General features: G+C 33.2%; 1 protein-coding gene across 2 annotated transcripts; it reads left to right on the plus strand.

The window, feature by feature from the left end:
• Window positions 1-886: 886 nt before the first annotated feature.
• On the plus strand, window positions 887-22,886 carry LOC127087691 (12-oxophytodienoate reductase 1). Of its 2 annotated transcripts, none has more exons than XM_051028628.1 (5): window positions 887-986; window positions 1,130-1,258; window positions 21,437-21,521; window positions 21,605-21,745; window positions 21,844-22,886. In XM_051028628.1, the coding sequence occupies exons 3-5, from the start codon at window positions 21,451-21,453 to the stop codon at window positions 22,727-22,729; spliced, it is 1,098 nt and encodes a 365-aa protein (XP_050884585.1). In that variant the 5' UTR covers window positions 887-986; window positions 1,130-1,258; window positions 21,437-21,450; the 3' UTR covers window positions 22,730-22,886. The 2 variants fall into 2 exon arrangements, with proteins under 2 accessions (XP_050884585.1, XP_050884586.1); XM_051028629.1 differs by having other exon boundaries at window positions 1,133-1,258.
• Window positions 22,887-23,960: the final 1,074 nt, after the last annotated feature.

The following is a 23,960-nucleotide window of genomic DNA, read 5'->3' on the forward strand; positions in this document are numbered from 1 at the left end:
TTTTTTTAGAAAAATTAGAAATATTAAAAAGAGTTTTTGAAATAATAAATTTATTTGAAATTTGTATTAGTTTTATTATTTATAAAATCTCTCTCTCTCTCTCTCTCTCTCTCTCTCTCTCTCTCTCTCTCTCTCTCTCTCTCTCTCTCTCTCTCTCTTCTCCTCTCTCTCTCTCTCTCTCTCTCTCTCTCTCTCTCTCTCTCTCTCTCTCTCTCTCTCTCTCTCCTCTCTCTCTCTCTCTCTCTCTCTCTCCTCTCCTCTCTCTCTCTCTCTTCTCTCTCTCTCTCTCCTCTCTCTTCTCTCTCTCTCTCTCTCTCTCTCTCTTCTCTCTCTCTTCTCTCCTCTCTCTCTCTTCTCTCTCTCTCTCTCTCTCTCTCTCTCTCTCTCTCCTCTCTCTCTCTCTCTCTCTCTCCTCTCTCTTCTCTCTCTCTCTCTCTCTCTCTCTCTCTCTCTTCTCTCTCTCTCTCTCTCTCTCTCTCTCTCTCTCTCTCTCTCTCTCTCTCTCTCTCTCTCTCTCTCTCTCTCTCCTCTCTCTCTCTCTCTCTCCTCTCTCTCTCTCTCCTCTCTCTCTCTCTCTCTCTCTCTCTCTCTCTCTCTCTCTCTCTCTCTCTCTCTCTCTCTCAATATTATGTGTGAATTATTTACTAAAATCAAAATATATTTATAGAAAAAGAGGAAAGGAGACATGGAGTGCGGCCTTTAAAGGATATCCAAATTTTCGTGGCCAATAGAAAGATATTATATTATATATCCACTTGAAAATGTTTGAGAAAAAGACAAGTATCATAATCGTAATGTACTTGTTTGTCTCTTTATTTGAAAATGACTATATATCAAACTATAAGAATGAAGAGACTTACTAATCAATTATATATACAATAACGTGGGAAGAGTTAGGATAACTATAAAGCCATTATGAAAGAAGAGAAGAAGAAAGTGGTAGAAGGGAGAGATATGAACATGGGAAATTTTAATCTATCTCACAGGTAAACAATTCATTTAGTGCTATATCTTTTGAATTATTATTACATAAATTTAGTTAACTTTTTATTATTGAACTAACTCTTCATATACAATCACTCATACATTTTATTACATTGTTTCATTGTTTTTTGTTTTTTATCATTAGTAGTTGAAGGTCCCCAAAGACACCTTGTTTCTGGAAAAGAGAGCAAGTGGAAGCATGGAAAGCAGTTGTTGAAGCAGTTCGGAGGCATTTCTTTTGCTAACTTTAGCATGCTGGAATAGTATCACTATGGTATATCTGTTTTAGACAATTCACTTCATTTTCAATTATACGTTTTTGTTAAACAAAATACCCCAATAATATAAATAATTGAAAATCTATATTTTATCTACAATTAAGAAAATCACACGCCATTTCATGAACCACTATTGCATATTAATATATATTTGAATATATATATATATAATATATATATATATTATATATATATAATATATATAATTATATATATATATATATATATATATATATATATATATATATATATATATTTCACACGTCTTTAAATTTTTGAAAATTTTATATAAATTAATTAAATGCGAAGTAAAACAAATAAAAAATTTATTTTATTATGTATATAATTTATTAGTGAGATATTTGTTTCAACGGGAAGTTGAATTTATATCGTTGTAAGATATATATAAATCAATTCTTAGATTAAGAAATATAATTAAATATATATTATGGAATTAATTATTATGTACTGACAATATAAAAAAATTTACACTATCGATTCATCACTATCACCCATTTGCATTACTTTATAGATTTTTAAAATAAAAGTCAAACTTATTTCAATATCCAACGTCTAGGATTAATTGACGGTGTAAAATCTCTTTACACTCTCAATATATTTCAATTAACTTCATATAATATTTGACTATGTTAATGTATGCTAAATGACTGTGACAAGTTCTTAAAAGTTTATTTTTATGAAAAAATTTAAAATTTGAATAGATAGATAAATACAAATTATAATATATTATTATATTAAAAAATAATCAAGAATAATAAAAGTGACCCATCTTTTAAGATTTAGGATATCAATGTTGAGAGAGCGGAAAATGAGTTCGCGATTAAAGTTTTGCCAAGGATATGTTACTCATGTGCTAAGAGGGCAAAAGTCTTTCATTGAAGTTAATAAAATGGTTCAATCCATCAAAGTTTATTCAGACACGTAGCTCAATCAAATCATTCATCAATAATTAATGATAAATGATAATTGACTATAATATAATTTAATGATAATTTATTAATAATTGATTATGTCAATTCTTAATTAATGTATTATTAATAAAAAATTAATTTTAATACTAGATTATCAATTGTAGTAAAAAATATTAATCAAATGAGAAGTAAGATTTAATATTGCAGAAATTGTATTCGACGTAGAAATAAATTATACACATTAAAGACTTATGATTTATATATAAAAGGATGAACTCAGAATAACATATTTAAATTAATAGAAATACGTTATGAAAGAATGAACCAAGAGTATCAAAATGCTAATAATAAACTCTCACTAATCCAAAATATCACAAAACTGACTCATGAGTACAAGTCTATGGTTAGTGATTCTACTAATGAATTTTTAAATTAAAGGTAATAGATTATACACATAGGTATGAGAATAGTAATGACTTTTATCATATGTACCTTCATAACACTAAATAATATTCGACATGAGTATTGATACTATATTTGTACTTTTGTACTTATGATCAAACAAACGTCGGTGACAGAATAATACAATATTTTTGCATGCTATAGAATTATTGTACATTTTCCAACAACAATGTCCTAAGTTTCAAATTGTGATTCTTGTTGAGATTTAAAGAATAATATATATTTCATATTGGAACCGGAACTAGTGTAGGTTGATGATGTAAGATCCTAAAATTAATGATGTTGGTCTTCAATACAGTGGTACAGGATGGACTTTGAGTGTTATCACTCCAACGTTCAAGTCAATTAGAGAGCTAAAGATAAGTGCAATGAAAGATAGAGATTAAAAAGTGTACCTTGAATCTCACGTGTACTGAATATATACGCCGGATAATTCATATTCAACCATGCATGGTTGGGCTTCTGCATTGGGTCTTTGATCGGCTCAGAACCGTTGCCCCCAAGGCTTGACAGTTGCTTGCTAGCCGAGAAGTCTTTCAGAGTCGTGAGAGGCATATTGTTATCTTGTCTGACTATAATTAGAAGTGGGAAAGCCACTAAATAGTTATATAAGTAATGGGGAATAAATGCATTAAATGTTTTTCCCATCATATTGAAACGTCTCGCCGATTTTTTTGGGCGTGTAACTTTATGCTCACAGGTTAGGGCATGACACATTTCTCTAGAGCGTTCGATTGCACTTGAGTTCACTTGTATTCCCAAGGTGAAATATGATAGTTGATTTCTAATTTTCCGTTTCCCATTAATCTGGCTCGTTGCTTGATATCTTATATATTAAGGTCTCTTGAATTTTTGGGAGATCTTTCTCCATTTATGTCAATCAGTTTCTTTTTGCAATAGTAACTTCCTTCATTTTCAGGAGCATTTCTTTGAGCATTTTCCTTCTCCAAAACAAAACTTTCCATTCCGCATTTAATCTCTACCTTTTTCTTCAAATTCTACTATCTCCAAGTACCCTTCTTACCCTAAGCTTATTTCATATTTCCCAGTATTTTATTTTTCCATGGCTAATATAAATGACCACTCTAGTTAGGGCAGAAATGTTTTCTAGTTCATATTCCCTTTGTCCAATTAACAATCATTTAGTTCCAGCTATTATAATTTTAAGTTGGAGAGGTTTTCTAGTGGTTCTCTTGATATATAAACTTCCTTTAACGAGTCTTCCTTCGACACTCTTCTTTTTATGAGGATGTGGGAGGTGATCGTGCATTTAGTTATATGCATGCTCTAGCTATAGATCTAAGAGATTTAGCCTCTCACACTTTGATTACCCCGAAGATGGAGGTCACTGCTTTGAACATGGAAGAAGCCCAAAATTGCATCAAGACTTATCGTACTATTTATGGTCAGGATCCATGTGATGTTGAGATTAAGGATCATCTAGCATGCGGAACTCAACCTGATGGTGTCAATTGGCTTAAGCCTTTCGAGATCTCTCAAGCTGACAAGATACCCCTGATATTCTAGTGGAACCGGTTAATGGGAGAAATTATAGTTGGGCGGCCTCCGAGATATTAGAAATCCCTTCTTCTCTAAGTGATCATGCAACCATGAGTGCGGCTAACAATAAATTCGTCCATCTCTTTGACTGGTTGGTTCTCCATACAAAATAACACAATAAAATGTGTAGTAATTTTGAGGTGTTCCATTCCTTTCAACAAATATATGTTCACCTTGAATAAACTCGCGGTTTCCTTTATCAAAGTTTGAAGTGGAGGTGTTGAGGTTTTTGAAGGTTGCTCCCTCACAACTTCATTTTGGTGTCAGGGCTTATATAAGGGTGTCCCAATTCTAGATCAAGTGTCAATCTTGAAAATCCTCGTGCTGGTTGTTCTTCCATATTTTCATCATGATATATACCTCTAGGTATAATTTCTGGGATCAAGGGATCATTTTGCTACGTCAAGAAGTTACCAAATTTAGCCATTTTTTTAGAGCTAGGATGATTTTTGGGGGAATTTCGTGTTGGTAAAGCTTTATACTCTGGAAGATCACTCCACGTTATGTTATGTTTCTATTGGATCTTCTCGTTTATGCACGGACATGTTTCAAAAAATATTGGACTATGGTCCATTTCAAACGTGAAACTCGTATGTATGTCGTCCATCTAGATTCCCTCAATCGCGACAAGATTACATTGAAGAAAGATTTGGACACTTTTTATTGGAATCTCAACTATGAGGAGAGGTTTGAACCTATTAAGGTGAAGCCTTCTTTACAGAGAAAATGGTTTATTGACACCCACTATATCATGGGCGCGACCAATAGTCTAGAGAGATTTGTGAGGATATAGTCATCCCCTTAAAGTTTGTTTACATGGGTGTTTGATGTTTGTAGATAAAATTGATTCTAAAATGATTTTTTTGAGGAAGGTATACGATATTTCTAAAGAGCGGGAGACTTATGGTGCCAACGTCACTCCTTCGTCTCAGGAAACCACCCATCCTCTCGTCAGTTCTAACATACTTGCCATTATTGGGGTTTCCCTAGTCTCTCCTGGCTCTGGGAGACCTTCTTTTGGGGTTTCTGCTGCAATTACTGAGGGTCGGGCTCAGTCCCCTCCTACTAATACCAATAGGGGAAATGACAAAGATCAAATTCCTCTATTGGAAGAAGATTTTTCTAAACGGGCCTGGAAATCTGGGGATGCCGCTCTTGGTTCTTCCACTTCTCTTCTCAAGCTACCGACTATTTTGTCTTCCTGAATCCCCCGCACTCCTTATGAGGCCCTTGGTGTGATGTCTAAAGAGGATCTTGCTTACCTTCAAAATATTCCTAAAGCATAGTAGATGGAACTTTTATTAAAAGCCATTTTTTATACTTACTAGATTGGTTCTTTATTCTCCCTAGTTGTTGTTGGTTGGGGTGATGTTTTTCCCATGGGTTATCCCTCTAAAGAAAGGGGTGTCTAGAAAAGTAATTGTGAAGTGGTTGTACAAGAAAGATATAAACTTTAGGAGAAAGTGCCAGGCTGATGCAAGAAAGTTAGTTGTGTCGAGTCTCTTCAAGAGGAAGCAAAAATGTTGGACATATGACTTCACACAAAAGAGGGGGAGGGGGTGAATTGTGTGTTTAAAAAAAAACTTGAGTTTGAAAAACCTTTTGGATCAATTTTAGAGTTTAAAAATATTTTTAGAAAAGTTTTGAAAGAAAGCAATGAAAAATAAAATTTAGAAGATAAAGTCCGAAAAATAAAAATTAAGGGAAGAAAGTGTAGCGGTAAATTCATGACCATCGAGCTATTGGTTAACTCAACGTCAATAAAACCAGAGTCGCCACTGCGCTTTTATTTTTTCCAAAGGAAAAGGGCAAAAGTATGAACAAAATCCAAAGATAATAAGTTTTCAAATAAAAACTAACAAAATGTCAGAGATTACGGGTAAGGGGGTTGGTTACACAAAGGGAAGGTATTAGCACCCAAAGTGTCATAGGTACTCCTATGGAGCCCTTTTTTTGTGTGCAGGTGTTTTGGTTGAAAATGATGTTTGATAAAATTATAGATTGGGGGGATGAGAAAAGAATTCATTATTTACAATTTTTGTGTTTGACAAGACCTTCGGTCTTATGCCTACGTACCAACATAAAAATGAGGGATCAAAACCTCGTAGTTCGTGGTAAAAATTTCAAAGAGATTGGTGGATTTATTTTAAGAAGATCTTAAAGATTTTTTGTTATCAAAGGGAGAATACTTAACCAAACATCCACCGATAATGAGTGTTTTACAACATTTAAGAGGGAGGGCTCCAACTTGGATTCAATCAACAAGTATGCCACTAACCCCTAATAAACGGAAATACTTATAATCAAATATCCTGGAAATGGGAGAATTATATCTCAACCAAAGATAACTCAAATCTAAATGCTCTTTTTTAAAAAAGATTAAAAGAAAAAGGCACAAAATGGTCAAAAGGATTAGATGAGGTTGTTAGTTCTTTTTGTCTTTTGAAATTAAAGTCAATATGGTTAGGTTTATTTACAAGTTCGATTTAAGAAAATGGTTGAAAATTCAATGGCATAAGGCCAAAGTTTCTACTCATTAAAACAAGTCTAAGTTGAAAACACAAACAAAGAAGGTTTTAAAATGAGGGAGAGATTTTGAAATTAAATAAGTGGGAGGATATGAAGAGACTATCCTAGACAAAAACTACAAGTTTAGAGTTGACAAGATCTGACCAATGGGATGCAATCCACAAGACAAGAATGTCAGATAGAAACCTATTTCCTTTAGACTTTTAAGCAAGCAATAAGCATAACCATCCAAGCAATCAATATGAAGATCATAGGCATCAAATAAAGATGGCCAACATCCAAGCAAACACTCCAAAAGCAAGCAGTCTTCAGTGTCTTCAAAATGTATCAGATGAAATATTCCTTGTCGCACACTCATAGAAACAATCATTAGATATAAATAACAAGATCAAAATAACAGCTTAAACACAAAGATAAAATAACAGGTAAACCAATGGGGAACTCAAGGCTTGTCTCAGATGAATGGCATTGGCCAAGATAAATCAGTCTCAAATAATGGCATTGGCCAAGTCCTCAAAGCGTATGGCAGTTGCCTATTCTAAGTCCAAAAGTTCAGATTCAGTCAAAGGCAGGAGTCCAACAATCCATCAACATATTTCTAGGGTTTTTGTTGTTATTAGGTATTTTAAGGTCCTAAGATCACAAACAGAGCAAAATCACAAGCGTAATATATACAAGCACAAAGATATGGCTCAAGTGAGAAAAGTAAAAATGAATGAAACATAAACATTTTGCATGAAATGTAAATGGCAATGAATGGTAAAGGTACTAAAATTTAAATTTTCATTAAGTAAATGGAATTAAAGATAAAGTAATAATAAATAAATGTTAGTCAAATTTTAGTGAAGGATTCAATTGTTTAAGTCATTCTTTGGAGAACACTCAACCATCCACTCACAATCATAAAGACATGAACCAAGACATCATCTATGCAAAGGGATCCAACTTGGATAAATCAACAACTATGTCATTAGCTCTCACAAATAGAAAAAAGGTTAAGTCTTTACACAATAACATGAGGAATGGGAGACTTACAATCTCACTTACAAGAATGTTATTCCTTTTGGGATAGATTTAGCTCTATGTTAAGCAATCGCAATTGAACTTATGTAGAAGTCACAACTATCTGAGGCCGAGCAATAAAACTATTGGTGTTAATGCATGCTAGCGACATGGTACAAAGAACCAAGCTCCTAAAGCATACCACACATAAAAATAAAATGGGATGGACCTATCTCAATCAAGCTCATGTTGATTCATCTCACACAAGATCATTGATGAATCAACTAGCATTTGATTTGTAGAAAAATCATTCGTCAATGATGGATTGGAGAAGAAGGGGGATGAAGATGAAGAGGAAAAGGGAAATAGAAACCCAAATTGATCAAGGGAGGAATTCGATCTGATCAATAATATTCGTTCATCTTGAGGGATGAAGTTTACACTTTATCAATCCCCTAAATCCAATAGTATTGATTAAATGGAAGTTCAAATCAACCATGATCAAGGCCAAACAGAAGATGAAACAACACAAAGTCAACCAAATGGCTCAATAATATTTTTAAACAATTAAAAATCAATTTAAAAATGAAGTAAAATGCATTTTAAAAAGGGAAAAATCTCAAGTCCCTTTAAATTACCAAATAAATGACCAAGGGATTTATCCTAGGTCAAACAAGGTCAAAGGACCTTAGACAAAAAAATTGGAAATTTTTAGAAAGTCAGAAGTATTTAAAAATATTTAAAACTAGTCAAAAATATTTAATTCACAAAAAATATCAAATATAATCCAAAAAATGATTTTAATTCAAAATATAGAAGAGGAAATTATTTAAAGATTTTTGGTGAAAGTCCCATATTTTTTTGGATTAAAAATGAAATTATTATGAATTAAACAAAACAAGCTAATTAAAATAAAAATCAAAAATTAAAATAAAAATAAAAAGAGAAAAAACAAGGGTCGTCAGATCTCATTCATTAATTGAGGTGGCAGATCTGATGGCCACGCGCATCAAGACTTCGGTGGAACCAAGTCAATGTGTGGCAGATGGGGTAATCACAAAGGAGGGCTCAGATTAAAACGCCGGACAAGGATCAGATGGCTGGGACTGATGTCAGCACAACACCGGAGCCATAGCTCCGATCATCTTCTCTGATGGCCTCCACAAGACTGGCCCAACTTCAAAGTTCATGAAAATGGAAGATCCATATACCAATTTAAAGAGAAAATTATTGAGAGCACGGATATGACCTTTATTTTTCCCAATTCTTACTATATAGAGAGATATGTGGAATTGAAAAATGAGGTGGATGAACTGAGTTGCTTCAATTTGACCTCAAAGCAACGCAGTCTTGTTGCCTACATTGGTAAGACTTTAAACAACCAAAAATTAAGAGAAATGATGGAGAATTTAGGAAGAATCGAAGAAGGAAAGTTTTTGAAAATTCACCTTTTGTTTGCAGTGATGAAGCTTGATCTCGATTTCAATTTGCTTGGCCTTGCTTCTACTAGCTTGCAGAAGGTGATTTGGATGTAAAAGGGCTTTAAATTCTTGGAGTTTCAATTTCAAAACAGAATGGGAATCAAAACTCGATTTCAAGAGAAATCTTCAAGAAATTCTATCAATGGAGTGTGGAAGAGTTTTCAGGTCAAAGCTTGGCCCAAGGGTCCTTAATTCTGAGTAGAATGACATGTATTTATATTCTCAGAGATTCATTTCCACACAGTTTCAAAAATTGGCCAAAAAATAGCAATATGGTGTGCATGCAACAAGGCCCAAATGATTATTGAAATAAGTTCAAATTCGTGCGCATGTGATTCTGAAATAAATTCATGAAGCCATGCAATCGTTGGTTGAAAATTGATCACAAAAGTTTCCAAATAGGGCCATGCGATGCACCCATGCGCAAGTCCCTTAAAAATAATACAAATGCCATGATCTTGGACTCTTTGGAAATCTAGAATGAAGGGGAACAACTTTTATGTTGAAACTTTTTCCATTTGGAGCTTGGATCATGATGAATTTTGGTGTGGAAGTTGGAAGAATCAAACATAGTTGAAAATTTTCTAAGTTAAAAGTCAAATTACCATTTTTTCCACCTTGAATAACTTTTGCTATGAGCTTGAAATGACTTTGGTTCTTTCTTCAAAGTTGTAGATATTCCAATCCTATTAAATCTGGTCACAAATTTGACACCATTTTAATCTTGCATGAGGGAGTTATAGATTTTAGAAGTTGAGGAAAATTGCTTGTTCAATGATGATGGCCCAAAATGACCTATAATATTTCCTCTTGGTACATGCCCTTGCAAGTGGAATTTGACCTTTCTCGAAGAATCAAAGTTTGAGAAGATATATTGAAATTGATCATGAAACTTGTATGGTCTTCATATCATAATAATTCATAAAGTTATTGTCCTTGGAAGTTGAGCTTCCATCTAGGGCACGAACAGAATGACATATAATCTTTTACCATAGAAAATGACTTTCCAAGCAAAATTAGCTCTTGGTGCCAACATGAAAGTTGTTTTTAATGTCATAAAGAGTAACATTTAGCTTGGGATAATTTTCATATGACAAAAATTGTAGGAGATAGGGTCTAGGAAACCCTAGATTTGACCAGTTGACTTTCTCTTGTCAACCTCTTTGAACCAACTTGCAAACTTGAAGTTACTTTGCACTTTGGGGATCATGGAGGATCATATATGCTTAATATGAAGCACAATAAAGTATCCCATAATAATTTTGACCAAATGTTGAATAAACTTGCTGAGGAAGACACACAAGATACTCAAATGAATTAGGCTTCCAAGGCAAACAAGCTTCAAAATCTTGATGAACTCTTGATCAAATGACAAATAAAGAACATGGGGATCCATATATATAATGTTTAGAACCAATGTGAACCTTTCCTTGATTGATATCTTACATTGAGGGTCTCAAACCCTAGATGTGAGCTTGATGAGGCACAAGTGGATGCACACAGTCCCTACAAAAGAAATAAAATAATGCTAGGCATGTTTTTGGTATTTTAGTTAGTAAACAAATAAAAACAAAGTATGATACAATCAAATATGCTTGGTGATATCTCCCAATGCAAACCCAATGAATTAGGGGTGAAAAGGATACCAAGTTGTGATCCCAAAGCCAATGCAAATGATGATATGGCACGAGGGGTCTTAGGGTCAAAATTGGGGTCTTACAGAAAGAACACACCAGGAATTATACAGGTTCGGTAAAAAATGACTTAGTCTTGTCCCTAACATTCGATCTTGAGAGAATCCAATAAAATTAAAATATTTTATTAGGTTGAGCTTTTGAACCCCTTTATACAAGGAAAATAAAGTTTGTTGCTAACTTGCAACCAAATTGCGAACAAGGAGAGAAGTGGTGAGCCTTCCTTCCAAATGATGAATCAAAGCGGATACTCTTCTTTCCGCAAGAAGCTTAGAGTGTTTAGCCTTCAAGCTTCAAATCAAGATTTCACACAGATTGATTTTAAACTTGGAATATATTTTAGCATCGGGTTGAGCTCACAAAACGAACCATGGTTTTATAATGGGTTAACCAAGAACCTAAGATATTTTATGTCAGGATTATCTCCAACCTTTAATAAGCTTTTAAAATCAGGTTGAGATTTAACTAAATGGAGACTTTTACACGGGTCGAGCCTTCAAACCAAATTATGGACTTAATAACTAAATCCCCCAAACCAAGCTTTTAATGGGTTTAGCTTCGAACCCATATAAACAATCCCTAAATGGATGAGTTATTCAACCAAGATAAAACAAACTCCCTTGATGAATTTAAAAATCTACCATTCTAGAATTACAATTTCCTCACTTGCAAAATGTCTTTCTCGAAAGTGTCACGACTAAATTTTAGTGAGAGAAAGTAAACAAAAAAATTAGAGAGATAATGAGGAGCGGGGAATGAAAACTCACATTTCTAGATGTGAAAATATGTGGAAAGGACCTCTATTTATAGGTTAGAGGTTGGCACAAAAAATAAAATAAAAATCGGTGCCATAATTGATGAGCTAATCAATTGGCATAATGCTTTAATCAATTGATTGCCCTAAAAACACTTGATTAATAAGTTTTAAAAGGTAAGAAAAGATATATAATCGCTTTATATCATTAATATGTTCTCCTAATAGTTTAAGGTGCATTTTTGCAATAACACAATTGATTGGGTATAAGTGTCAACCGATTGGAAAAGACAAAAAATTGCCCAGAGCTTTTCTAACAACTTCTAACTCATCTGGTGTGACTTAAAGAAACTTTGAAAGTATTTTCTTGACAAATATAAGTTTGAAATTTTGTTTGTGAGAGTGTGTGATTAGACGTATACTTTACGAGAAAACCCTAATGCTAATTACAATGTATATTCACTCAGACACATTTGGACAGGCTTTCACATACTTCAAGACTTTGTCAGATGCTTCAATCTTGTAGATCCTTTCTTGAATTTTTACTTTGAGACAAGGCTTGATTTATATTCTATTTAGGTTTCATCATCATATAATCTAACCTGTCATGCTTTATTTATTTGGTTGCATCTTTAACTACTTTACACTTGACTTTAGTTGTTACCATTAAAGAAAAGTTGTCATCATCAAAAACATGTTCTTCTTTAATGGAATTTCCTTGATAAACAACCTGCAAAAAATTGTTCCACATTCTCCCTCATTTTGATAATGAAAACGCATCTCTCATGGAGGTGATTAAAGAAATAACAAATATATTGTTTGGATTAATTAAACTCCCCCTCAATTAAGTAGAGAGTATACTTTACTCCCTCGGAGATTATACTTTTCCCCTTTGTTGAAATAAAAAATGCGAGTGAAGATGCATTACAATGATTTAAATATGCAAACATATACAAATAAAAATTTAAAAATGAAAACATCACTCTTTTTAATTGAAAAACTGCTAGGAATTCAAAGTTCAAAAGGAAGGTTGGACAACTGAAATAGTATGAAAAGAAATTAAAACATAATTAGACACATAAGTGAGTTTATTTAGTTCCATAAGCATCATCTTTCCTTGAGATAATTTTCTTGATCCCATTCACGTCTTTTACTATTCTCTGTTGGATTTACCATGCCTCGAGGAGAAACTGCCCCGCTGCCCAAATGTTAATTAAATTCTTGAGGATACATGAAGGGTGTCACACACTTTGAGCGTTTTACCCTTGGCTTCGGATAACCCAACTCTCGTGTTCTTGGGTCGGTCGGGACCTCTTACTCCGAGGGAGAATCAGACATCCGTTTTGGAGGATGATTGATCTTACCTTGCCAATCTGACCGACGACTCTCTTAAGGAGGAATGATAAACTTTGGTGTATTATACCCATCGAGCCTATGTCGTTATTGCCATTGGTAGAGCCGTTTGTAGCGAGTTTTTCATGGTCAGTCAACTTTATAATGAAAGACAATTGTTGAAGAGCAATGTTCGTGATCTGACGCTTCAGTGTGATACGTACCTGCAAGAAGTAAAAAGGGCTTCTATTTCTCTTACGGATATAGGTCTCGTATTGAGCACCTTTAAATTCTTTGGCTCTTTGGTTGATCGAGTAAAGCTACTATGGTGAGAAGTAGTGAATGAATACAAAGTATTGCCTTCAGTTTGAGCGTCATTATCTGCTACAAAAGAATCTCTTTTAGCTGTCCAAGGAGATCTCGAGAGTTTGCATCTTGAAAACACCTCTTCGGCTCAAGAGTTGGATGAAGTGGTAGGATTCGGACTTGTGTCTGTCTCCGACTCTTTTGAGAATTATTTATTACAAGTGAAGCCTTTTTACCCTTCTTTACGCATTTTAAGGGAGAAATTCTGGTTGGATCAGATAGTTAAAGATGAGAAAGTTATCCCACTCAAAGATTAGCCATGATCTACCCCTTTTTTTAACATTCTTTATTTATTTGTATCTATAAATGTAACAACTTGCATTGGGGGATGTGCATATATGAATTTAATATTTGGATATCAACATTACCTGATTAAGGTGCACATGTTAGATCCTAAGTGTATTGCTATGGGCTCAACTTTTACCTTACGAGGCTTTAGCTTGAAGTTAATTGGACATCTATGGGTTTGTTTCTACCCAAGGATCGGTACCCCTTTCCTCCCCCAAGTGAGAATTTGGTCTGAGGTTGATGTGTGGCAGATCCACTGTGGCCTCTAGAATGGTTAGCTACCGAGAAGGGGGGATTATTGCCAATTCAGGATTTTCCACTTTCTTTGTGTGTGTCTGGCATTTTGTGGTTTTGATTGCATTAGCCATATTCCTGTGGCATTTATGACAACACCCTTAAGTCTTTATAATGAGACTTCGATTTCCTCGATCGTACCCTAGGCTCATTGTAACCTTTTACAGTAACCAAGAAAAGAGATATTTTGTTATAACATTCTTATTTCTTTAAAATAAATTATCATTACACATTGTGATGATGTAATTTAGTTTCACATAAAACTATTAAAATAATCAGGTGGATTTGCCACTGCTTATTTGCCCCCGTAACTTATAGTATGATGATTCGTAGTATGCTCGAATCATCCACTTTTCATCGTGGAGGTTATGAAACATTAGCTTGGGGTGAACCAGTGATGCTACAACATCTAAGGCTACCACGAAGGATCTACCAAGGATAGAGTTGTAAACTCTCTTATACCACTAGAAATTCATAGTCGACCATTCTAACATCTGTCCCTTTCTCCACGGTAATCAGTAACTCAATGTACCCGCCCCTCGTACCATTGAAGGCTTGTAGAATGAATCTGTCATAGGTCCACAAGTGTTTTTTCTTCAGGTTCATCTTCTAAAAAAGTTATGTGCACATCATGTTACAAGATATGCCACTGTCAACCAGTATTCGAGAGATGTCAAAGTGGTTGATCGTGGTTATTATGACCAACATAAATATTTTGTTTGGGATTCCCTGACCTTTTTACTATTCCATAAATCGAGCATTGGCCTTTCCAGGCCCTTGGTTGAGGTACCTCCACCCTTCTTGCTGACAGACATTAGTTACGCACCTTCTTATGCCCCAACCCCTCTCTAAAGATGTTATGTTACCTCAGTCAATTTTTTAAAAATCTATCACTTCAGGATTTTGCCAGAGCCTCCCACCTTTACAACTACTTTTGTAAATTTGTCTCTATATATGCTCGCAAAGTCTCCTTCTTGTCCTGGGTGATCCTGTTGGGTGCGACTATTGTAGTAGATTGCCTCTTCTGAACGGCGAAGCGAGCGGTGAGATTCTCGCCCAAGTAGGTCCATGAATATATGCTATCGTCAGGCAGATATTTGAAGCAAATCATAGTCGATCTGGTTAGAGTTAGTGCAAAGAGCTTTCACTTTGAAAGGTCATCAATACGATAGTAGTCTAAACGCTTGTCCACATGCTGCACATGCTCATCCAGATCTCTCTTTTTGTCGTAACTCTGGAGCTTTAGAGGTTTCTCCAGCAGTTTCAGTATTTGCTATCCAGAATATAAGAAGAAATATAATGCTTCTTCTGTTCCTTGGTTGGAGTTCGTTCCTCAAGTTCTTCCTCTTTCTCAGGGCATCGAACATCAGTGGAATGTGACTTCCACTTCCTCCTTCAGAACCAGAAGAAAGAGTTTGGTGTTTCTGACTTCTTTGGTGACTCGAGATTTTGAAGCAACTTCCCGATGAGATATTGAGCGATTGGTTTCTCTGGATATGGCCTCTTGCATTGTGTTGTTGTCCGGGTTCCCGTTGTTCAAGCTTTCTGTGAGGCGAAGTAATATTTCTTCTACAACTTGTGAATTTTGTTGTTTAACCATATTGTTAACGTTTTTAGTAGTTCGTTAGCACCTTGCACGCCGAGGTTGGATTGCAACAATCGGAAACCAAGCAATGCTTTCAGTCTAGGTATTATTGGCGATGTTGGAGGTTTGAGTGGTGGTTCACCTTGTTGTAATTGTGAAATATATCCTAAGAATATTAGAGGTTGAAAGACTCCTTGAGATGTTCTAGACTAGACAAAATCTTGATATGATGGTGAAAATAGAGAATCCACGAGAACTTGAACGCTACCGTTTTGAGAAATAAGTGGTGGATCTATGGCAGCTCGAGCGACTCCAACTGCCTTGCGATATGTAGCGGATCGAGTAGCTAAGGAACCTGCAATTGCTGATGGATTTGGACCGAGATCTGAGAAGTGGTGTTACTATTTTATTGGAGAGGATCGAGAATAGAATAGAGTTATACAATTCATATTCAGGATATCTGAATTTTTAGGTCGAGAAAGCTCTAATTTAGTGATTCGAGAGATGAATGTTCGAAAATGAAAAATGCGAGAATCAAATGTCAAATCCCACATACGACGCAATTGTTTTGCGCGGGAATTATAATTGATTGTTGAACGATGGATGTGGATCACAAATGTGGACTTAAGCTTCTGATACGGTGGATCAGAGGTTAACATGTAAGACTAGCACTTCATCGCTCAAGTTAATATGAGAATAAGATGAACTGAATGAGATTTGAATTAGAATTATCTGAAAAATAACATGTTCTCCCCTAAATATAATTCCCCTTCATATAATAGGACAGGACGGTTATAATAGTTTGTTGATCTATTAACATGAATTGAAAATATTCATTCAATTGATCTTAGAATAAGATCATATATTTTCTTGTCTAAAATAGTGCATCTCCTACACATCGGTGTGGCGGGTCATTTTACTTTTTCGGTCTTAATTATCAGACTCTCTTGACGACCATAACAACATTATGCTTTATATTTTATCAAATAAAGACATTATATTAAGTTAACATTTTTTTAATGATTTAATAATCAAAATGTCATATCTTAATCGGACATATTTATTGTTTTTTTTTTTAATGACTCTTTATCATTTTAGAAGCCATATTATATTTTTTCTGTCAAATTCTGATTATTAAATACTACTAATTTAAGAAGGTTTTTAATAATTTAAAATATAATATATGTACTCATGTCACTGTGATTATATTATGACTTAACATTAACATTAAAGTAAATAAATATTACCAAACTTATGTTGCTAATTTTAGTTTATACATAAATAAATAAATATTTTATTATAATGCAAAAATAGTATCAATAAGTAAATTAATATTATATCTATGCACAATTTATTTACAAGTTATTATCTATGCACAATTTATTTACAAGTTATTTTCGTTTGAAAGAGGTACATGTATAGGCATGGCAACGGGGCGGGTCGGGGACGGTTTTTATCTCCACAAACCTAAACCCGAATCCCCAAACAATCCCTGTTCCCCGCCGCAAACCCAAATGGGGATGGAGAATTAAAACCCAAATCCGTCCCAAACGGGTTCGGGTTGGGTTCGGGTATCCCCGCCCCGCCACCATCCATTTAGTAAAATCAATTTTTTAATATAAATATTTACTTTTAAAAAAATCAAACTACATTACAAATAATAAAATAAAACAATCTAAAAAAATTCCGTACATACATTTAAATATATTAAATAATTAATACAAATCAAAATATTAAAACATTGGCCACTTATTTAATATTCTAAATCATCAAAAATAAATAATAGTGTACATAATAAAATAAACGGGGCGGGTTCGGGGTGGGTACTAGTGTCCCCATTACCCGACCCGTCCCCATACTTTATAATCGGGGAAAACCCAAATCCAAACCTAAACTCAGTCAAAGCGGGTTTTCCCCGTCAACTTCGGGGCGGGTTCGGGTGAATACCCACGGGTACGGGTTATGTTGCCATGCCTATACATGTATCAACTCTTCAATGTATGGTGAAAATAAATCAGATCAATTAAAATGAATTTATGAACTAAGTTTAAGCAATATTAATTTTTTTAAAATAAAAAAGACTTAAGTTTTCTATAAATTTATTTAGTTAAAAATGTTAAACTTCAAGACATAAAAAAGGTATTTCAAATCTATTAAGTAGTTTATTTAAATAAAAATGAATATTTTTATTATTTTTATTATATTCTATATTATTATTTAAATTAAAATATAAAATTAAAATTTAATTATCTTAAAAAATTTATGAAAATGGGATGAAAATATTTTATAAACCATGTTATAGGTTGTTTTCATAAATTTTTTAAATAAAATAGTTTTGCAAAACTTACTATTTAAGCTTAGATAAATTATTGCAAATAAACTTTTAATATCATTGATATTTTAGTTTTTTTATCTATATAAATATCGATTGAATTACTTATTTACCTAAGTCCCAATGAAACAAGTTTCAAGTCAATCAAGCTAGGCTTAGATCTAAATACAAGTTTATGGTATACTACGTATTAAAATCAAACTTTAATATTTTTAGTAGGTTGGGCTTGGTGTCGCTGTATTAATAAGTTACTGATACAATCTTAGAATATGTGAGTTGAGTTTAATTCGATCTTATAAAATCGAATTGTAAGGTGATGAATGTTTCAACTTATATATACATATTTAAGACATATATTATTTAATATGAGACTCTTAATAAAATTTAAATTTTTACTAAATCTAACTCGATACACCCCATTTCAAATTCTACAATAATTGTACTTGCATTATAACATTTATATAGTTAATAAAATAAACATATAATGAATAATAGTTTTTTGATTCTAATTAAATATAAAAATTATTTATGACTTATTTCAAAAAATGAAAATTTTTTAATAGTTTATCATATTTTATTTCTTAAACCTCATTAAAAAAATATTTTAAGAATACAAATTCATTTTAAATTTTGAACCTTTTTTAAAATTTTATAAATAAAAAATATATGATAAAAAAATGAATACCACATTGATTTAAGAAATAAATTGAAATTATTTGAATTTAAAATAAAAGATTAATTTTGTAAATCAGAAAAATTAAAGAATCAAAACTATAATGCATATATGTATCAAAAATATAAAACAAAACTTATTTAAAATTAATAATTTTTTTATCACCATCAATATATAAAAATAAGCAATTATAATGCATCAATTATATTTTTGTGTTTCACTTCATTGTTTTCATGCTGTTTTTTTTTATTATTATTATTAAAGAGCAACGTTGAGACATAGTACAATTTATATGCATGCAACATATTGTCATTAATCAATTAAATTTATTTAATTATTTGATATATATTACAAATAAAAATAGTATTATAAATCATAAAAGAAAATAATGTATATCACTAAAAAAAATTACTTAAAAGCTCTTTGAATGAAAAGATAAGAATTTCTTTGGCTAAATTATAATTTTAATCTTTAAGTTAAATCTGATTCATGAAATTAGTCTTTTTGTCTTAATTTCAAATAGTTTTGATTCTTTTTCATTTTTTTATGTTTTTTAACTTATATTTTTATTTATAAATTTCACAATAAATTTATATACGATGATTTGTTATGTTTTACAAGAAATTTATCATTTAGAAAATAGAAACATCATTAATCAAAATTGTATAAATTTAAAATAGATAAATCAATTTCATAAATCAAATAAAATAAAAAAGAAGACAAAAATGCAATAAAACATAAATCTTTTGAGAGAAAATTGTATCATTGACGGTAGTCCGTCCACTCTAATTCATAACCAAAAGAGAATTATTTAATTTATTTAAAAAAAATATTATATATAAAATAATAAATCAATTATAATATGTTAATTATATTCTTTTTCACATTTCAATATTTTTACGTTGTTTTTTTTAGATTTAAAGAGTATGGTTGGGGGTACAACTCATACACAAAACAATAATTTATTATTAGGTTTTTTGTATAAAAACAAGATTTATTATAATATATTAGTAATAATTCATTATAAATGTGAGAAAAATGTACGTCATTGAGAAATTAATTAAATTAGATTTTTTAATATGTTCGACATACAAAAAGAAAGTAATTGCATTTTTTTATTTATCATCTTTTAATTTTAAAATTGTATCAATTAATATTTTGTTCAAATCATATTTTATCATTTATTATCAAGAGAGAAAAAGAAAAAGTAAAATAATGAATATTTAAAAGGAATGATACTTAAGATACAAATATTTTCTGAAAAAATAATAAATTTTATTAAATTTATTAATATGTTCATACAACTTAAAAGGAATGACACTTAAGATTAAGATTATTTAAATTTAATGAAATATTTATATGTTCAAACAACTTTAAAAAAATAACAAATATCAATTTTTTTTTAAAATAATCATCTTTTTGAAATTAAATACGAAAATAACCAAGTTTTCAAATAAATTTCCAAAATAACCATGTTTGGGAGAAGATGCGTCGGGGGAGTTGGCGCATCCCTTGAAATTTTAGGGCACCTTCATATCCCCCTAAGGCAGGCGCCCATGGGGTTGGCGCCCTAGTGAATCTCCCCTAAGGGAGGCGCCCATGGGGTTGGCGCCTTAGCCTCCTCCTAAGGGAGGCGCCCCTAGGGTTGGCGCCTTAGCCTCCAGCTAAGGGAGGCGCCCTTAGGGTTGGCGCCTGAGTGTGTGTGTTTTTTAGGTGCCACTTCTTGTGGCGCCTATGTGTATTGTCGGATTTATCGCCTCTATAAATACGATCACCTTGCATACGATTATTTTCAGTCAAATTCATCTCCTAGTCTATATTTTCACTCAAATTCATCTTCTAGTCTAGTCCAACCATCAATTTTAATTTTCTTTTTTTAACAATGTCTACATACATTCAAAAACGAAATGCTGATGTAATATTTTCTGTCGTTGCGGCTCCGATACAGGTTCGACTTTGGAACACAGATACGTTTAAATGTCTTAATCGGACGTTGTATAGTTGGTTAGAGGGGGAAATTGGAGAGGGTGAACGGATTAGAAGAATACAATGGCTTGTGTCCACGTTCAACTAAAACGGAGAAGTGCGTGAATGGGTGGATATTAAGACCGACCAAGACGCTCGTAGGACGATAAATCCGACAATACACATAGGCGCCACAAGAAGTGGCACCTAAAAAACACACACACTCAGGCGCCAACCCTAAGGGCGCCTCCCTTAGCTGGAGGCTAAGGCGCCAACCCTAGGGGCGCCTCCCTTAGGAGGAGACTAAGGCGCCAACCCCATGGGCGCCTCCCTTAGAGGATTTACTAGGGCGCCAACCCCATGGGCGCCTCCCTTAGGGGTATATGCAGGCGCCAATTTCATTGGCTCCTCCTTTAGGAGCCCAATGCAATTGGCGCCAATACGTCTGGCGCCTGCCCTAAAATTTTAAGGGATGCGCCAACTCCCCCGGTGCATCCTCTTCCAAACATGGTTATTTTGGAAATTTTTCTGAAAACTTGGTTATTTTCGTATTTAATTTCAAAAAGATGGTTATTTTAAAAAAAAATCACAAATATCGGTCACAATGGAAATGGAAGCAATTTTTTAATAGCAAAATAATATATATATAAATATGAAGGAAAAAAAATAACTCATACAATAAATATATAAAGAATTGCAACGGCACAAGAATGTCAAAACAGCAAAAATAAAAATAGACAGACTAACAATAGATTTTGCGATCTGTAAGAAACCATATTTTCGTTTTTCTCAAACAAATTTTAGAAAAATAGAAATTTTGGATTGGTTAACAACCGAATCAAATTAATTTAGGTTTTTTTTAAGAAGATGAATAACTAATGAACATTATATATTCATTTATTTGAAAAATTCTATTTCATTTTAGAACATTGTGAGAAAATGATGAAAGGAAAAGAAGTGATACCCCTTCTCACCCCATACAACATGGGAAAATTTAATCTATCCCACAGGTAAACTATTTATATATTATATAGTTTTCTTGATATAATTTTCCATAATTCTTAATTCAATTTATTTTATTGTGTCTTATTAGGATAGTTTTGGCACCATTAACAAGAACAAGGTCCTACAACTTTGTGGCTCAACCACATGCTGCTCTCTATTACTCTCAAAGAACAACAAACGGTGGCTTCTTGATTGGGGAAGCCTCAGGGATCTCAGACACAGCACAAGGGTAATTTTCAATACTGTCTAAAGTTTTTAGAATGAACTATATTCAGCCTATTCTTCATCTAGAAAATTTTGAAGTCATTCTCAAAGACGGTAATGCAGGTACCCAAATACACCTGGTATTTGGACAAGAGAGCAAATAGAAGCCTGGAAACCAATTGTTGAAGCTGTTCATAGAAAAGGAGGCATTTTCTTTTGTCAACTTTGGCATGCTGGAAGAGTATCCAACTATGGTTACCAACCAGGTGGACAACCTCCAATCTCGAGCACAGACAAAGCACTACAAAAGGAAGGCAGCAGCTCTGAGTACCCGCCGCCTCGACGTCTCGCAATCGATGAAATCTTGGATGTTGTTAATGACTTCAAAATGGCAGCCAAAAATGCCATAGAAGCCGGTTTTGATGGAGTGGAGATACATGGAGCTAATGGATACTTGCTTGATCAATTCCTAAAAGACAAAGTAAACGATAGAGAGGACGCGTACGGAGGAAGCTTAGAAAATCGGTGTCGCTTCCCGCTAGAGGTTGTTAAAGCGGTTGCTGATGAGATCGGAGCTGAAAAAGTCGGTGTTCGGCTCTCTCCTTTTGCTGACTATTGTGGTTGTGGAGACTCTAACCCTCAAGCTTTGGGAATTTATATGGCTGAATCATTGAGTGAATTAGGAATTCTTTACTGTCATGTGATTGAGCCTAGGATGCAAACCATGTTTGATAAAGATGACAGTAATGTGTCTTTGATGCCGATGCGAAAGGCTTTCGATGGAACGTTTATCGTTGCTGGTGGATATGATAGGAGTGATGGAAACAAAGTGTTGGAGAATGATGGTGCAGATTTGGTAGCTTATGGCCGATTGTTTTTGGCAAATCCAGATTTGCCTAGAAGATTTGAGTTGGATGCTGATTTCAATAAGGCTGATAAGAGCACTTTTTACACCAGTGATCCTGTTGTTGGATATACAGATTATCCATTTCTTGAAAATGCCAGCTGAATTATGAGTTTTTCCTCCTAAACTTTTTATCTTGATGAATAGTTGTTGTTGTTGTTATATGTTCAAATTGGAGGGGAAAAAAAGGAGGGAAGGTTATGAGTTAGAAAGAGCCTATGAAACTCATAAAAGTTGCACAGTCGCAGACAGAAAGTAACATTACCACATAAATAATATGAGTATTTATTATAGGATGGAAAAGAAAAATTGAGAGTTGAAAAGTTATAGTTAATAAAACTTATTATGATTAATATGAATGAATTTCAAATATTAAAAATTGAAAGAAAGTAAGTTTATAAGTAATATGTATTGTAGAATTGTAAAGAAATAAAAATGACAATTAGTATGAATAAATTTCAAATATTGAGAATTGAAAAGAAATCATGGAAATTGAAACTAGGAATTATCAGGAAAGAATTAAACATGGCTAATAAATAATCACCATGTAACAAGAAATTAAAAGTCATTAAATAAAAATTGAAAAGTCACCTATCGGGAATAATAAGGATGACAATGGGTATCCATGATCACGGGTACTAGTTCCCAATTACTCACTCTGTTTAGTAAATATGATATTTGTATTTGTCTCATACCCGTGCAGGTATTTTTTAGACGAGTTGATGACTTCTCGGCAAGTTTACCGATAATGTTGCAGTAATAAAAAGATCAAATCTATATTGATTGCTTCTAACAAGACAAAATGCGTGTAATGTATAAAAAGTAGTAAAAATAATGGATTTTCGAGTTTCAATGCGAAAAGTAAATAAAAGTTTAAACAGAATTACAAAAACGGTTAGGTTGTGTTTAGAATTCTCTATTTATCTATTTTGATGTTTGATGTCTTGTATAAATGATCTTATTACTATAACCTCCAAGGCGAATTAACAAAACCATTATAATCGATCTCTCACTAACCACTACTCGGAGCTTCCCATTCCTAGTACGTCAGTGTAATCAGGGTTAGGCGATACACAAAACGTTAATTCTATATGCCAGTACTCGGGGTCTCTGATTCCTATTCAACCAGCGTAAGTACAACAATTGTCCTAGGTCCAACCCATAGGCTAAGAGTAGTATTCCTTATGTGCCCAAAATTAATTTAAAAGGGTATCTCACATAAAAATGATTAAGAACAAAAGCACTTGAATGACATTATATATCAAAAGGTTCATACAAAGTCAAATCAATAGATTACCCAACAATATTGAAATAAGTTCAACATAATACAACCTAA

This window comes from Lathyrus oleraceus, chromosome 5, assembly GCF_024323335.1.
Source record: "Lathyrus oleraceus cultivar Zhongwan6 chromosome 5, CAAS_Psat_ZW6_1.0, whole genome shotgun sequence".
Classification (NCBI taxonomy): Eukaryota; Viridiplantae; Streptophyta; class Magnoliopsida; order Fabales; family Fabaceae; genus Lathyrus; species Lathyrus oleraceus.

Excerpts from the sequence above, each read along its gene's own strand:
- LOC127087691 (XM_051028628.1), top strand. The coding sequence starts at position 21,451 with ATGATGAAAGGAAAAGAAGTGATACCCCTTCTCACCCCATACAACATG. Across the intron at positions 21,522-21,604 it reads AAATTTAATCTATCCCACAG|GATAGTTTTGGCACCATTAA; the intron begins GTAAACTATTTA and ends GTGTCTTATTAG. Across the intron at positions 21,746-21,843 it reads ATCTCAGACACAGCACAAGG|GTACCCAAATACACCTGGTA; the intron begins GTAATTTTCAAT and ends ACGGTAATGCAG.